A 16937-nucleotide genomic window follows, 5' to 3' on the forward strand; every position below is an offset into this window, starting at 1 on the left:
AAGTGGAGGGAGGTCGATGGCGTCATGTCATGGTTTTTAATGATGGATCACGTGAAGCTTATTCACGTGGGATTTTAATTGCGTTTCTTATTTAACAAAAACACCGCAATCACAATATTGTTGTTTTGTTTTTTTTTGTTTTTTTCTTTTACATTAGCATAAAATTTCAAAAGTTTTAGTCACATTTGTAATGGAGACGCAGCTAGCGTGTGTTGTGATATTTGTGGAATGTACTCAAGCACATTTGTTAAAACATATTGCAATAAAATCATAGAGCAGCGAGTAACTAAGAGTTTTAAGTAGTTTAATCTACTTAAAACTTCCTCGTTGCTAAAAATGTCAGGTTTTGCATTGGTGTTCTTTATATTGAGAAAAGCATTATTTTGTGCGAGTATCTTTACACACATAGTAACCTGAGCTGCCATAATACAGCCATTGAGTCATAGAAATCTTTAACCATTCTTCCGAAGTGCATTTGTGAGGTCAGACACTGATGTTGGACGAGCGTGTAGTTTCTAAGGTTGCGCTGGTTTCCAGTCGTGTAGGAACAAGACCAAACCATTCCCAACTTTTTTCCACAAACTATTTCCCCCACTGTATTATCGGTAAATTCAATAATACGATTAAATGAAGTTACCATGTGCAACTTTGTGATGTAAATTACAGGTTTTTAAGGAAGTGGCGTTTGTGAGGAAGCCTGTTTTAAAGGGGAACGTTTTTCAAGAACAGTATTTGTGTTTGTGGCGCTATGAATGCTTTACCATGCAGTTACAGCCATACAATTACCAGAAAAAATTTTGTTTAAAAAACATTTTTTTTAATCATGATCTTTATTATTACCACAATAATACTATATAAAAACAATCCCACACTGTGGGTCCGTATGCTGGAGCATAAAGATTTCCTTTCACAGCCACAGCCATCCAGGAAGCTCGCTGCGTATCGCTCTTTACTGAATTTGAAGGTCACACGATGTTTTAAGATCTACTTCATGTTGTCAGAACGTTTCTGTATATCTGCTTTCTTGATTCTGCGGCTCAAAGTGCTTTACATAATGAAAACACAAAGTTACAAAGCAAGCAGTCAACAATTGAAGAGACATTGTGTTTTGATGAGTGCTATCACCAAAATCATACACAAACGTGTGTATGATTTGTGTATGATTACATGTGATTGTGTGAAAATTACCTTTTCACTCAGAGCCAAGTTCGTTTGGGGAGCCATTGTTTCCCTTAATAATGAAATCAAGTGGAAACTGCATTTTCTTATTGTCATATAAGAACGTGTGACAACAGCCCCCACCTCCCCACCCCCAAAACAAAAGCAAAACCAAAACTGATCGGCTAAAAGTCCATCATTGAGTGAAGATTTCCAGTAAACACACTGGTGTTTACTGGTTCCCTGCTTGAGACATTTTATCATTTTGTTCCTGCTTTCTGTGTTTTCCTAAAACTCCTCCTCCTCTCCTCTTCTCTGCTCCTCCTTCCCGTTGCCATCTGTGTTTCCAAAGCCTTTTAAACCTCTCCTTACTATTCCTCTCTCCACCGTGTCACACCATGCCCTGAGCCCTCCCATCGCCCCCTTAAACGCGTCTTTACGTCCAACTTGCTCCCGTCGAGTTGTCTTTTAGTGCAGCTTCCCTCCCCAGCGGAGCCCAGCTGAGACTGGAGGGTGTCTTTTTGCCTTGTTTAGGATGTGAAGAAGTGTGTGTGTGTGTGTGTGTGTGTGTGTTTGTGTTTAGTAAACAGCTTCAACCGGCCCTTGGAACATCAGTCGGCTTTTCCGTCTGTGCAGCGCCGCAGGTGAGAGTGAGATTTCATCTCATATCTAAACTCTAAACATGACTGAGGACGTTCACTGCAACTTTCATAAATAGTTCAGACATGAATGGAAAGAACTTTAATGTTAAACAGGATTGTGAATGCTTGCTGAAAGCTATTTAGACTTTGTTTGCACTGCGAAACGTTTTGTCAATTTTGCACAACTTTATCTTAATTTGAGAGGGAAAACATCACTGGATAAGACTGATATTTATATAGAAAAACTACAAGCACAGAATCAAAAGATTTTTTTTTTCTCTTTCTGCCAAATTAAACAGATTACATACTGAAAATGCATACAAATAATAGCCTTGAGGAGCTTGATTTTAGTGTCCTAAAGTGGCATTTACCAAATATTTTGTAAAAAAAATTATTTTAGATTACTTTTAAGGAGTTTGATGTTTTCACTATTCATCCATTTTTCAAGTAATCGATGAAAAATTGTGATAATTTCTCTGCAAGATGAAATGTTCAATCAGTCAACTAAACATTTTGACGGTATTATGTGTTTAACAGTTTGCCCTAAGAGAAGCTGACTGCCCTCAATGTAGCGCTGACCACAGATTGACACCAGCAGCTGAATCCACAATGCCATCACTAACAAAGGTTGGATTTGAGGTTTTCTGCTTTGTTTTCCTCTTTGAAAGACTGAGAGGTGAGAATCACTCCACTCCAAACTATTTCATTGATCCCAAAGGATGATTAAACACATGCTTGAAGGGGAAATCTCCTGGTTAAACGACTTTAATCAGAGCGTTGGAGACAAATTTAGATTTAGGGCAATATCTCAGAACAAAGAAATTCTGCTCCCAGAAACTCTTTTGTGTTATTATTTCTTTTTTTTATTATTAAATAGAACTAGGCCTGTCAAAATACCAAATGTTACAGGACGATAAATTGTCCCAGAAAATATTATCGTTTACTGCTATAAACAATGATATTGTTGTTTTGAGACAATTTTCCAATCATTTAACGGCAATGGCATAATAATGCAAGAACATAATCTCAAAGATTTTGCATAGCACTGTAACCGAGAATTTAACATTCATGCTATTATTACATGCTGCTATTATTTGCACTCTGTCTCTCCGTGGCTCAAGGTGCAGAGGGGCGGTGTTCTCCGGCTGATCCAGCCGGAGCGCAGCATCCTGTTCGGGCTCTGCTGGAGAGGGTTCAGGGGGGCCGGGGCTGCGCCGCCAGGGAGCAGGGCAACAAGGAAACTCATGTCATCGCTTTGCAAAGAGCAACCAACAGCCCTGAGAACATGGTAACTCACAAACTTTATCTTTAAAATAAAAAAAGTTTCCTTTAAAAGGACGAAGAATTCTGCATTAACTTTAAAAGCGTCTGAATTGAGGTGTTGTGAGCGCTATTTTTTTATTTTTATTTTTAAAGGTAAAGGTAATTTTATTTATTTAGCACATCAGCTACAAGGCAATGCAAAGTGCTTTACAGGAATTAAAAGGAAATACAAACAAAATGACAAACCAAAGGAAAGAGCAAAAAAAGAAAATGTTGGGAACTGGGGTTTTTGGTTTTTCTTTGTGGGTTTGGTTTTTTTTTCTGTTTGCCTGCTGCTTCCACCTTCATCCACCAGATGGTGACAAGAAGCTGCACACCTGGAGGGGCGTGCCCACTGACACTGCCAGCGCACCTGTGTGTCATCATCCAATTATCCTGGAGCTTAAGAGGAGCAGACCGCCAGCACTTCAGCGCCTGAGTGTTTGCCAGTAATGGTACTCTGAGCCTCCCTGAGATAGCGCTCTGTGTTTTCCTGAGAAGTTATTCTTAATAATCAACTCTTGTTGCCTCTCTCTCTCTCAGGTGTTTCCTCATGACACTGTGAAGCCCTAGTTCTGGCTTTCTGGATTTTCTCCCTGGTGACGCCGTGGATCGTTACCCACTGGTTGCCCGAGTCTCATCTTTGCCTCTTCAGATTGACTATAAACCGTTCCTGGATTTCCCAGTTGGCAGTCGGACTGTTCCTCTGTTTTCCTCCACTTACCTGTCTGCCCTCCGCCTCAACCTCCACATCATCACCTGGAACAAACTCAGCCAGCCCACTCTCTGGATCCTGGACCACCTTAAGGACACCCACAAAGGAACCAAAACCACAAACCCACAGTTTATCCTCTTCTTGGTGGAAATAATCATTAAGTCAAGTAAGATCAGTCTAACTACTCTCGAAGTTCCCATTTCTGAAAACCACAAACTCACCATCTCCCTTTGCTGTTCTTTAGTGTGCGGACGACTCCATGAGCCTGACCCAAGGATCAGATCCACTCAACCAATCTTCTCATATTGTTTAAATAAACTTTATTTATCTGATTCCTGTTCTCCTGGTGTAATTTAGCTGTAAACTGTCTTTGTGGAGTTCGGATGTTTTCCATCTACAGCTTAAAAATATTCCTGTCAGTTCATCAGTAACTCTAAAACACGACGGTATTTTTCATTTCTACGATGAAAACTGACAAAACGCAATATGACATAGTGATGTGTTTCTTCATAAAAGCAAATAAATATTACTACTTACTATTTTGGTGAAGGTTATTGTGTCGTGAAATTAATTAAAACCACGAGCAACGAACCAGTAAGTGGAGAAGGTCGCTAGCTTTCATTGTTAGCTAGTTGGCTAGAACGTTAGCAGGTTAGCCACTTTCCATAAGTTATTTATTATGGTAATTTGTCAAACAATTACATTTATATAGAAAGTGGGCTTTAACTTTAAAATAAAATTGGTAATTATTTTTAGTTCTTTGGAAAACTGCTAGAAATTGTTTCTGAAATACAAACTTTTGTCTCATTTTTTATTTTTTTTATATTTGGGCTAAGAATAAATTCCACATATTGAATCACTGTATTGTTTTGTTTTTGGGTTTCTTTTGTTATTCTTTGGCCATCCGAATCCAATTGGTGGCACTGGGTTTAGTTTAGAGGCAGCAGAGTAAAGAGTGCTGAATGCCAATGTATGCCACAATTTGAAAACTGTTAAAACTGCGATTTCCTTTCAACTTTATACCTTTGAGGCACTTTGCAACGGTGCATCACATAAAGTGCAATAAAGTTTGGTGACAAATTCTGAAAAATTTGAGGGCATATAAAAACCTTTTGTAAGGTTCTGTAAATAGATCAAATTTTGTCAATCTTTCACACCAGTTTTTTTCTCCTGTCTCCAGGTGACGGTGTTCCTGAAGCCTCTGAATCCACCCAGCGGCCCTCTAAGGGCCCTCCACCTGGTGCTCAGCTCCATACTTCCAATCAGCTGGTGGCTGGAGGCTGAACTGCTGCCCCCTGACCTCCCAGTGCTGGTGCAGGTCAGTCAGAAAGCACAGGGGGGAAAAAAAAAAAGGAATATCATGAATATTTCTTTTAAAGCTCCATCTTTAAATGACCTGCTAGGTGTCTCCAAACTCCAGCGTCCAGTCACAGACTCTACGCTTGAGCGTTCAAACAGTTGGTTCGCTACCTTTTCGCCTCCACACGCTGCACCGCTGGGCGATGAAGCACCATGGCAACCTGTCCTCTCTGGTCCACACGAAGCAGGGCAATCGAGTTTACATCCACCTGGGAGAAGGTGAGGGAGCGAGATACTACTAAAAAAAAAGTGTAACGACAACCTTCAAAATGATTGAACTCAGCTCCTTTGGGAACGAATGGGTTACTATTTTATTCAGGCAGGATGGATTACCATTATGGAGAATTTACAGAAGAGTGACTGAGTGAACCGAGACGCTGGACGTGTTAGATAAAAACTTGTAAGCAAAGGAGTGACTAGCTGCGTTTCCATTGAGCGCGTTATTGTGAAATTTGACATTTCAGAAATAAATTTACTTAATGGAAACACAGCAATTTCGGAAAAAAAACTCTGGTGTTTCAACAAAAAAGTTTTGGTGCTTGAATGAGGTGGGGTTTTTTTAAGCTGTACTGAAATTGTTTTTGTTTGTTTTTTTCACGAAACTTCATATGATCAACAACTGGACATTGCTACTGGAGGAAATCACGAAGAAGACAGGAAGTAGTAGCACGGTGTGATTTTTAATCATGCATCATGTGAACAAAGTTATTCACCTGTGGTTTCAATTGTACAGAAAACGTCGCGATAATGTGGTTTGTGGAGGCGCTGGAGTCATGAGCAGTTATGTGAAAGTTTATGTTTTGAGGATAAGTTGTTAAATGTCACGTGAGTGCAGTGACTCAGCAGTCATTTCCTGTCTTTGAGAGTTTATTGAGAAATACTGTTTATTGAGTTTATTGTGAAATTAACTGCTAGTTAAAGCAAGGGCAAGTTTAATTGTGTAGCACATTTTAGCAACAAGGCAAAGTGCTTAACATGATAAAACATAACACACTTACAAAACAAAGTTTGTGAAAATCATCAACAGTAGTCACCACTGAATGTACATTGAGTGTTTTTATAAATGTAAACTGTAAACAAGTAAGATTTTAGCCTTGATTTAAAGGAGGTCGGTGTTTCGGCGGTTTTGCAGTTTTCTGGAATTTGTTCTAGATTTACGGAGTGTACAAAATAATGAAAAATTCTCTCTTGCTTTGACTCCATGTCACAGATCCGACCCTTCCTGCTGTGTGCCAGCTTCAGTCCTCCTTCCTGTTTCCTAACTACATGACCTCTGACCTGCAGCCGCAAACAGTGAAGGGCCGCAGTTGTCCCAGAGAGAGCGAGGCCAGTCCTGAGGTCCATGTGATCAGGCTGCGTTCAGCAGGACCCAGGATCAGAGGGTGGGTCCGGAGTTAACATCAGACATTGTTCTGTTTATCCCACAAGGAAACAAAATGAAGCCTCGTTTTCTCTCAGTTCTCTGCAGGCCGACGTCACGGTCTCTCTGCTGCCCCCGGTGGCCACTTCAGAACCCCACAAGGTTGTTCTGATTCTGAGCTGCTCAGTCCCAGTCAACTGGGTGATTACAGCCCCAGGGGTCAGGGGCCACGTCTCTGTTCACGTAAGGCTCGAATCGAACATGAGCTAATATAATAGCCAGTTGAGCTGACAGATTTAACATATACAGGAATGAAAATATAATTACAGTTCATACGCTGCAAAAACACAGAATCCTACTGTGTAGTTTTGGTCTAGTTTCTAGTGCAAAAATCTTAGTACACTTGAAATAGGACAAAATTAACTTAACTAACTAAACTAAACTAACTAAAACTTTTCAGTAGGAAATAGGAGCTTGTTTTAAGTCAACAATTCCTTTATATTTGTGAAAAAATGCTAGTTATTATTTCACAAGAACTTTTTCATCAATCTTCAGGAATTATTGACGTAAAAACAATCTCCTTTATGTTGCTGAAAAGTTATTGCAAGCTTGTTTTGTCTTATTTTGAATGTATTACGAAACTAGAAACTAGACCAAAACTTCCTGCTAATTATCTTGTGTTTTTGCAGTGTACCCGACCACATGTGTGCCGGCTAATGCTTCTAATCTCTTTCATTTCAGTCCTCCAACAGCGTCTCGTTGCCGTTTCCACCAGAGCCCAACGTAACCATGTCCAGCAGGCTCTTATCTGAACCGCCTGCTGGTTCTGATCCTCTGGTTTGGGCCACTGAGAGCGGCTACACCGACTTTAGGTCGTACACCGAGGCTGAGCTGGCCAATCGCTTTGTGATCCAGCTGGCAGAAGGCAGGACAAGTAGGTCCCTTCTGTCTCTTTTGTTATGTGCCGTCCTACTCAGTAAACTGGAATATATGAAGAACATTTGACAGATACATGACCGTAACCTATGAGAATAACAACTTTTTAGGGGTTTTTAAACGCTCTCTTTAAGCCAACATTTCTGTATTACAAATGTCTTTTATTGAGCGATGTGATGTTCTAGTCTTAAAATGTCGTGTTTTCATCAGCCGTAAGCAGGAAAACATCATAAGTAACAAAAATGTTACCTGAGGAGAGTGATATCTTAGGCCCATTTTACAACCCATATAATACTCATATATGGAAATATTGCCCATATTAGCTGTGTTTCCATTGACCATATAATTGTGCAATTTAACATTTTGACCATCAGTTCAGTCAATGGAAAGACAGCAATTTAAAATAAAAACCCTGTTTAGATTTTTTAAAAAAGGTGGGTTATTTGGTCGTATCATAATTGGTTCATTTTGCAAAACTGCAATGGAAACACTTTTATCCACATCACACAAGTCGGATGGGCCTAAGATAACAACCGGATGTTACTACTAATGGAAACCACAAAGAAGAAGATGACAAGAAGTAGTGTGAGGATGACACGCAACAAAGTTTTGCGCACATTTGTATTGGTTGTTACTTTTATTTACCTGGGTTTTCTATATCACATTCTCCAGGTTCTAGGCTGTACGTACTGTTGCTTTAAGATACAGATCAGATTTATTGTTTGTAACATTTGAGCTCTTCCATCTCTTCTTTTTTGCTTTCTTCAGACCAGGAGAGATTACCAGTAGTGAACTGCGATGGCGGTCTCCTCAGTGTGACGGTGGACCAACAAAAACTCAAGGTCTCCAAACATAGAAGTTAATTGTTCTGATGCTGTCTATCTCCATCAATACGTTGAGTAATGCAAACAATGGAGGCAGTGTAAACAATCTTAAGGTTTAATAGATGAAATATCATCACCCTGATTAGTGATCTATCTGCTTTGTTCAACTCAACTCAAATCTTTGGACCCCAAAAGACCCAAAGAGACCCCCCTCTGTAATCCCACAGACAATTCTCCAAAATACGTAAAGAAACATCAAGTTTTAGAATGTTTTTCATCACTATTCTATTACATTCATTTAGCATAAATGCTAACCTCATGCTGTCTGATTTTAGATGGCCATGAGTTCTGTGTCAGAAAATTTTACCATCACATAATATATTATGACTTTATAGCCAAATAATACAATTTTTCGTCACAATCTGCCTTTTTTTATAGAGCGCACCTTACTATGAGCCGCATCTACAAAGGTTTTTGAAAAAGCTGGAAAGGTACATTATCTCCGCCGCTCTCGGTTTTTCACAATTAAAAGAATTGTCCTTAATAAAACCCAGCACGTTGGAGACGCAACCATCTGTCTCCAACGCCGAAGCATGGATTCGTTCACACCGAGAAGCGGCTCTATTTCCCTCCTGTACTACCAGATCAATAGCCCTGAACTTGAAAGCAGCATCATATGAACTTCTTTGTGTTGTTTCTTGATGAAAGATATGAGTTGGAAGAATTTTTTCTGCTGCTAGCATGTGCTTGTTCTAAATGAAAATTAGCACTTTCTTCTTTGCTTTCTAATTTTGACCTCCAATGATTCACTTCCTACTGAAGAGCCCCCTGGTGGCTGAAGAAAAATCCACAGGAAAGCCGCATGGTTCAAAGTAGCGGCTTATAGTCCAAAAAATATGGTAATCACATCAAAATTGATTTTATTCCCACAATTTTATGGGTTTTTTTGTGACGGCGTCTTTGTCAGAAAAGCATCCTTGGACGCTAGTAGGAAATGTCTCCTCCATTTCCTGTTAGCTAAGCTAGCCTGAAGAGCAAAGCAGCTTTATGAGTTTGTCTGGTAGCCAATCAGAAAATGAGCATCGGTATCAACATTTAAGTCAATTACTCTCATTTATATTTTAGATTTTTAATGATTGGATAACTGAAAACAAAACTTATAATGAAAAATTTAAGATTTAAAAAGTAAATGGGATTCATTATTGTTGGGTCTATTTTAGTTCCTAACCTGCAAGGAATCAACCAGAGACACAAATTGCTTTTCTGCAGAAAAGGGAAGCTGAGCCAGACGCGGAGAACCGCCGTCAAACACTGTCTGTGGTCAACTCCGTCGGCTCTCAGTCCCCAACTGCCTTTTATTATGATTACAAAGAAAGAGGTTGGCTTTTTCACACAATGGATCAAAGACCTTAACTACAGGATGATCTGGAACCTTCTGTGGACATGCCCTTACAAGGACACGAGGCTGACCATTACCAATCAGTTTCACAGGAAGCTGATAAAACAATCAGCCAAGGACCACAGTAGCTAAAAAGATAGTAGATTGATCAAATCAGCTGAGGACACAGGAATGTGTAAATGTTTCTAGCCTCCAGGCAAACATCCTAAAAACAGTTAATAATGTACTACAAAGGAAATAAACTAAGTAAGAAGCTAAGTAAAAATCACACAGAATAATAATATGAAAACATAACCTTTCAAAATAAATTCATAAGTAGATAAACCTAAATAAAAGAATTCTTCTAACAATTATATTTGCTTTTTTCCCCCCTCATCTTCCCTCTGACGTTCTGATGCCCCCACAGCGCCCCCTGGCTGCCCCCGCCGACTTCAACCTCCACTTTGATCAGAAACATGCAAAAGCTATGACTCATCACCTGGCCTTTTCTAAATCCTATAGAGGCGTAGTAGTCTCAGCAAATAGAAATGATTTTGATAATTCTAACTGACCTAAACAATAAAGTTTTTCTTTGTTTTCTTCATACAATGTATGTAAACATTTTGGTTTCAGCTGGTAACCGCCTGGTGCCAGCTGAAGCTTTTCTACTGGTTCAGATCTGAATTTTGTGTTTGTAGTTAAATGGATTCCCCTGGGTTGTCTCCTCCAGAGCTTGTCTTTGCCAGCTGTTGCCATGACGCTGCGGGACCAGAGATGCCAGGCCGTGTCGAATGGGAGCCACTTCCTGTTAGCGCTACCAATCATTTTCTGCGGAACTGAGGGGATTCTGCAGGAACAGCCCAGAGGGGTGCTGTACAAAAACATGGTGAGATTTTCTTAGAGTGTGCTCAACATGGCAAAAAAAAAAACATTCTTTCACATCCTAAATACAGATTAGGTATTATGTGTTCTCCAGGCACATAGTACCATTTTATAGCATAACCAAATAACTATGTTAGCTTCAGTTGTTAGAAAAGTGCTCTGTATGTCAAATATGACTTAAAAGAAATTTTACTCCTTAATTTAACACCTTAAAATTGGGTCTCTGTCTCTTTAAGAAATTCCTGCTCCTTCTGAAACTCCACCTTCTGAAAGTTATAACATGGCTCCTGTATTAACCCTTTAACCTTTTCATCAGCATTGCACTGAGAAGTAGCTTGTTTAATGATTTCTAACAAGATTAATAACTAGACATTTAATACCAACCGACTTGCTAAGATCAGAGATTTTGCTGACATCTTATTACTGGTTGAAACTCACTTGTTTGAGTGGAATAGAACTTGATTCAAATGCATTTTTGTTAGTACTACATATGAGGAATGTGTGTATTACTTATATAGATATATTTATATACTAAGCAAAAGAAGCACAATTTTTTTTTGCAGTGGTTTAAGATTGGAGACAAAGCATTGGTTGACCAACCTCTAAAGGAGCAAGAAACTTTATGCTTTACATCATTTTACTTTTACCTATAGAGCTTCACTGTTAGTTTATCTGAGCAATGATCAGCTGTAGCAGTGACACCAGCAGTGTTTTTTAATATTTAACTGGCTTAAAAGCTATTAGACATCTGCTGCTGTGCCTAAAATGTTCTGTCTAACGTGTCGATTGACCTTTGTGTCGTTGCGTTTGTTGCCGTTGATGAATAAACTCAATAGTGAAACCTTACTGAAAGTTACCGTAGCTAATCCCCAAACACGAGAGAACTTAAAGTTGAAAGGTTTTAGTGTGTTTATGTTTTGATAGTGTGTGTGTTTATTCTGCTTTATGATCAGTTGTTGCTATGGAGTGTCCAGCCGCAGAGCGTCGCTGCACACGGAGAGAACAGGAAGTCCGGACTGTCCTTCAGCGTACATGTGAGTTCTTACAAAAGTTTATTGAAATGTTAAAAAAATAAATAAATCCAGTTTCAGTTCAATTTGTATATATTGCACGAATTCACAACAAATGTCTTACATAAATCTAATTGGTCCTGGTTATCAAACGGTGCAGCAGACTCAATTAAGTATTCAAAGTATAAAAAATAAAATAAAATAAAAATCAAAGGAAACCCAGCAGACTGCATTGAATCATTTACTTGCAGCTTTCACTTTACTATCTTTCTTTGGGATTTTTATGTGATATACCGACTAAAACAAACAAATAGTGAAGGATCAATCTGATTGGATGAGCATCGCTTGCGAACGTCAGCTTTCATGTCTTTCCACAGACTCTATCCAGCTTTCCTAATTTGACTTGCAGCATGATGCTGCCACCATCGTGTTTTATGGCGTGGACTCTGTTTACAGATTAGGTGACTATAGAAGGAAAATAGTTTCGCTGGATTTTCTTTAATGTAGCAGATTGCATGGATTGAACATAAATGCACACCACACTTATCAGATCTTAGTTAATAAGAAGAAAAAAAGGACGTATAAAGTTTATATTCCCAACGCTGCCATCCCAACTAATAAGCAAAACTCAATTTTTTAAAACTGCACCAGTACTTTTACAAGAAGCTGTGTCTCACCTGCTTTTCTTACTTCCCCTTTCAGATAAGCTGCTTTGCCACCAGCCCCTCAAGATCTGCTGCTAATGACGACAACGTGACCCTTCCTCTGATTGGACGGTTTGCACGGGGGGCACGGCGGGGTCCAGAGTCGGCCCCAGCTCCCCACCATCTGCCGGTGCCCATACTCACATCGGGGCCCGCTCTGCAACTGAGACTCTTCGTCACCGACGGTTACGAGCAGACGTGGACCGGACCGCGTGTCATCGCCGCCGACCACCGCATCTTTGTCGAGGTCTCTGCACCGGTCTGACTTTTCCAAAAAAAAATAATTTTTTTTTAACATGAACCTTATTTCCCAGTTGGACGTCAACATTTCAGATAAAGAAAACGAATATGTTAGTAATCGATTAATCGTCAGAATTAATTTGCACATTCCGTGGATTTTTTAAAAAAAATTAACCATTTTTGATACAATGTTAGAAATAAATTAAAACATGCAAAAAAACCTTGAATTTCTTATTCATAAATAGGTAAATAAAGATGTAATTGCTTGAAAGGCAATAACAGCGTTCCTTTATCTGAGCTCAGATCATTTGTAGCATCTGCAGCTAAAAATAACCCTCCTAACATCAATGTATGAAAATCTCATCTCTTTTGTTTAAAATCAATACAGTTTGGGGCTGGTCTGGTGATATTATTTTTTTCACTAACTACACTAACTAATTAATAATTGAATAGCAACAGGTGCTTAATAGAAGATTGAATGTAAAATGTGTATATTTTTGCACAGTTTTGGCTTAATTCCTGCTTTTAATATGTTGTCCTTTCCTCAACTGTGTACTCCAGTTAACGATAAATCAATTACTAAATATGAGTTGACGATCATTAAAATAGATGATTAGTCACGATTAATCAGATTAATCGTTTTAAATATTTTTAAAATTCTTTATTTATGTTTTGCTTCTAAATTTCTGTGCCGCGACAGTTTCTTCATTCGAAGTCTATCTCGCTCCAGATCTCTGCCAAAGCCTCCTTCGCAGATGTCGTGCAAGTGGAGTCGTGTTTTGTGTCTCCCCAGTCCGACCCTAAGAAATCTCCCTTCTGGACTGTGGTAAGCGACGGCTGCTCCTCGGATCCCTCCGTCAGGCTCGGCGCGAAGGCGGGCGGTGACGAGAACGAAGACGCTTACGGCGAAGAGGAGGAAGACGTCGGACGTGACGGGGACGGAAACGGCCACAGTGGGAGAAGATTCTCGGCGATAGACAACGGCTCGCCAAACGTGGGCGATTCAGAAAAAACGCATCTGTTGAGATTTAGCTTCATCCTGCGGCCCGTTTACAACGAGTCCATGCAGTTCGTCCACTGCAGCCTCCTCCTTTGTCTCTCCGACTCAGCTAGAGTAGAGACCACACAGGAAGCGAATAGCTGCCAGAGTGGGGTACCGATCCCCCCACTTGTTCCGGGATCATCCAGACATCAGGTAAAAAAAAAACATAGGATAAAGTTCCTTATGGGGTGGACGATGTGAACTTACAGTTTTATCACAATATTTTAACGGTACTGTTGTTATCACAATAAAATCAACAATAAGAACTGTTGACAACTTTTGGTGTTGTCACGATAATACCTCGAAATATTGTGATAAAACTTCAAGGCCCTATCATCCACCCCTATTTAGGCTTTTTATTCTATCACCTAATATTTTAGGTCAGGTGTATGGTGAACTCCTGACTCTGTCCTGTATTCCCATGTCAGTGTGAGATCAGAAACCTCTCCAGGCCCATGGTGGTCACCCGGCCCATTAGCTCACTGGTAACCAAACTGGAACCATCTGCTGGTCAAAGAACAAAGAGTCTGAGTCCAGAGAGCTGCAGTGAGTATCGTCTGATAAATACTTTCACTGAACCGCAGTTTAACTTGCCTCATGCTCTTGTCTGCAGGGTTTGTGTTGCACGAAGGGCTGCTGATGGGAATCGTCTTTGCAGCTTTTCTGGTTGGAGTCAGTTTAATGGGGGGACTGTGGTGCATCCACACATACACAGGTAAATGCAGGTCTGGTCAGATAATGATACAGACCTGCTGACTGACAGAACATATCACAGTGTCGTAAAAAGACAAGAATCGCCCTTTTGGGAATGTTTCAGATCAGCAAACAAATGAAGAAAAATGAGAAATATTAATCGAAATTTCAGGTTTTAAAAGGTGTTTTTTACTAGGAGTAAAAAAGTGAACATTCATTTATGAATGAATAATGTGGTGAAAATGTGATTGATTTTACCTTCAGTTATAAAAAAGCTGTATCTGTTAAACATGACCTTAAAGAAATTTCTCTTTGCAATTTGACGCCTTGAAATTGGGCCTCTGTCTCTTTAAGAGGCTTCTGCTCTTTCTGAAACTCCGCCTTCAGCTCATTATTACACCAGTCCTCCTCCATTATGCCGTTATAAGCGTTTTTAGGAGCATTGCACTGAGAAATAGGTTCTATAATGAGCTCAGTAGACAAGACGTTTCACCAGGTGTTTGCTAATTGCTGCTGGCTAGTCTGGAGGAGCTGACCAGGTCACATACAAGGGAGGGGCTTTGGGTAAATAGGCGGTGCTTGGCGAGCCGCCCCCCGAATGATTGCCACGAAGAGATAAAAGGATTTCTCAAACATGCACGGACGAATCAAAGCCAGACTCCAGGTGTGTTTTTAAACATAAAATAACATATCATGATGTAAAACTTAAAAATGTCAATTTTACATATTACCTCCACTTACATATTTTTGCTTTGAGAGAAACAGATTAGGCAGTAAGAAACATTTCCTTGTGTTTGGTTGTGTAAGTGAAAATTATCCAAAGATATGCAGACGTTTGCCACAGGCACGATCAGTTTGCAACCACAGAAGTGAAACTATGTCACCCTGCATCTCAGCACAGACCGTGCCGTTTTAACAGTAAACATAAAAACACTCAACAGCAGGGCAGACGCTGATTTAATCTGTGGCTCAGAGAATGTGTGTGAACACCAGACACAGGTTAGACGCAGCGACACGATGGACGTTTGAGACGTATGCTTTGGTGAACCGATGGGACTTCCTGTGTCATCATAAAATTATACTGTTTCTTGTTTTTGTTTGTTGTTTTTTAGGGGGATACCCAGAGTCTTCTAGAAATGCTCACTTACCAAATCAGACTCAAGCGGGTTGCAACAACAGGACTCCACCTCTCCTGTCTGATCAGTCCTCCAGCTCAGTTTAGAGGTAAAACATGACCACAGCATAATCAGAAAACAAAACACCTGCTGTGCTTGTTGTATTTGCAGAATTCTTGGACATTTGCATCCTAGTATGCAAAACCCTGTGGTCTTGTTAACATGTGAAAAATGTTATCAAAGTATTTAAGGACCGTAATTGCTTCTCAGCTTTAGGTTCAAAATGTTTTGAAGTGACATTGCAGTGTGAACACGTTGATTATAAATCTGTTATTATTTGCCATGTGTATGTACTTATCTTACTGTGCCCTTAGAACAAGACCAGCTAACATCTAAGTACTTTATAGTCACAAATTTGAAAAGTACTTTGAAGGCTCTAACCACTGCAAGACGTTCTACTTTTGGATTTTAACATCCATACTTCGTTTTTGTATCCAGGAGAGACTACTGTGTTTTCCTACAGTAGTCTCCCATGTATCTCAGACATTGTATCAGTCACCTCATTCTTAAGTTTTAAGGGACAGACATTTTAGTATATGACCTAAAGAAATACATTGCTATTTGAAGAGAACTGTATTTTATGTTTTTATTTTCATTTGTAGTATCAACATTTGGCTTGGCACAGCTCTTTCATGAAACCTACCAAATGATCCCGACAAAATGCTAATAATAGCTAATCAATTTAGTCAGAATCCAATCTACCACTTGCCCTCTTTTCATATTAAAAACATTAGAGCTGTGGACCAGCTGGGGGGGAAGAGACTGAACCGAAATTCAAAGCTGTGCATTTAAAATAAACTGCAGCGGTTAAATGCTTCTGTCAGTTCCAGAAAATTTATCGGCATTAGGCAAAGCACCTGCAGATCTTCGGCTCTGATGTCCCAGATAAGTCTGAACAGTTGCATTCTTTTATCTCCTTCTCAGGATTTCCTCCTGCAAATCTGAGAGTGGAGAACTGGGACAGGGGTTGCAACAGCTTCTGTGCGTTTTTGTGTGTGAGAACACAGCTGCTTTCTTTCTTGCGTGTGCAGAGCCGTTTTCATGTGCGCCGAAGTGACAAGAGGCCTCGAAACATGCAAATACAGTAGGTCTCAGTCATGCGCGGCGTTCTGTAAAGTGCTACGGGTTTGATTCCAAGTGAAAAGTCACCAGTTTGATGTTGTGGAGCACTTGGCACCAAGTCATCTTGGAAGAGGAACCCGGTCGGCACATGATGAGACCCGCATCTGGATTCGACAAAGGAATAAAAATGTTGCTAGTGACTCAAACAGAGAGCACACCATCAACACCTTTGGGTTTGTGTGGTAAAAAAAAAAAGGTGCACTAAATGAGCTGAGATGTGTTGGCCCGTTGTTTCAACTCCAAGACCCCAACTTCTGTGTAATTGTTTTGCTAAAAAGCTAATTATGTTCTTTGTTGAAGTCAAATGCTGTAACGTAATGCTGGATGTTACATTGTTGTATTTTCTTAAACCATAAATAAATCACGTTTTGGCCTCTCAGGGGCAGCAGAGCAAAG

General features: G+C 39.9%; 1 protein-coding gene across 2 annotated transcripts; it reads left to right on the plus strand.

Annotated features, from left to right (window-relative positions):
* The first annotated feature begins 1565 nt into the window (after positions 1-1565).
* On the plus strand, positions 1566-16936 carry engl (endoglin, like). 2 transcript variants are annotated; one of them, XM_044100448.1, is made up of 17 exons: positions 1566-1802; positions 2337-2475; positions 2921-3087; positions 4997-5134; positions 5220-5394; positions 6386-6557; positions 6634-6778; positions 7277-7469; positions 8240-8313; positions 10404-10559; positions 11509-11589; positions 12268-12516; positions 13240-13704; positions 13980-14097; positions 14165-14266; positions 15357-15468; positions 16344-16936. In XM_044100448.1, exons 2-16 carry the CDS (start codon positions 2409-2411, stop codon positions 15464-15466), a joined length of 2412 nt encoding a protein of 803 aa, XP_043956383.1. In that variant the 5' UTR covers positions 1566-1802; positions 2337-2408; the 3' UTR covers positions 15467-15468; positions 16344-16936. The 2 variants fall into 2 exon arrangements, with proteins under 2 accessions (XP_043956383.1, XP_043956384.1); XM_044100449.1 differs by lacking the exon at positions 14165-14266 and having other exon boundaries at positions 16344-16926.
* Position 16937: the final 1 nt, after the last annotated feature.

Source organism: Gambusia affinis, linkage group LG19 (assembly GCF_019740435.1).
Source record: "Gambusia affinis linkage group LG19, SWU_Gaff_1.0, whole genome shotgun sequence".
In the NCBI taxonomy this organism is placed as follows: domain Eukaryota; kingdom Metazoa; phylum Chordata; class Actinopteri; order Cyprinodontiformes; family Poeciliidae; genus Gambusia; species Gambusia affinis.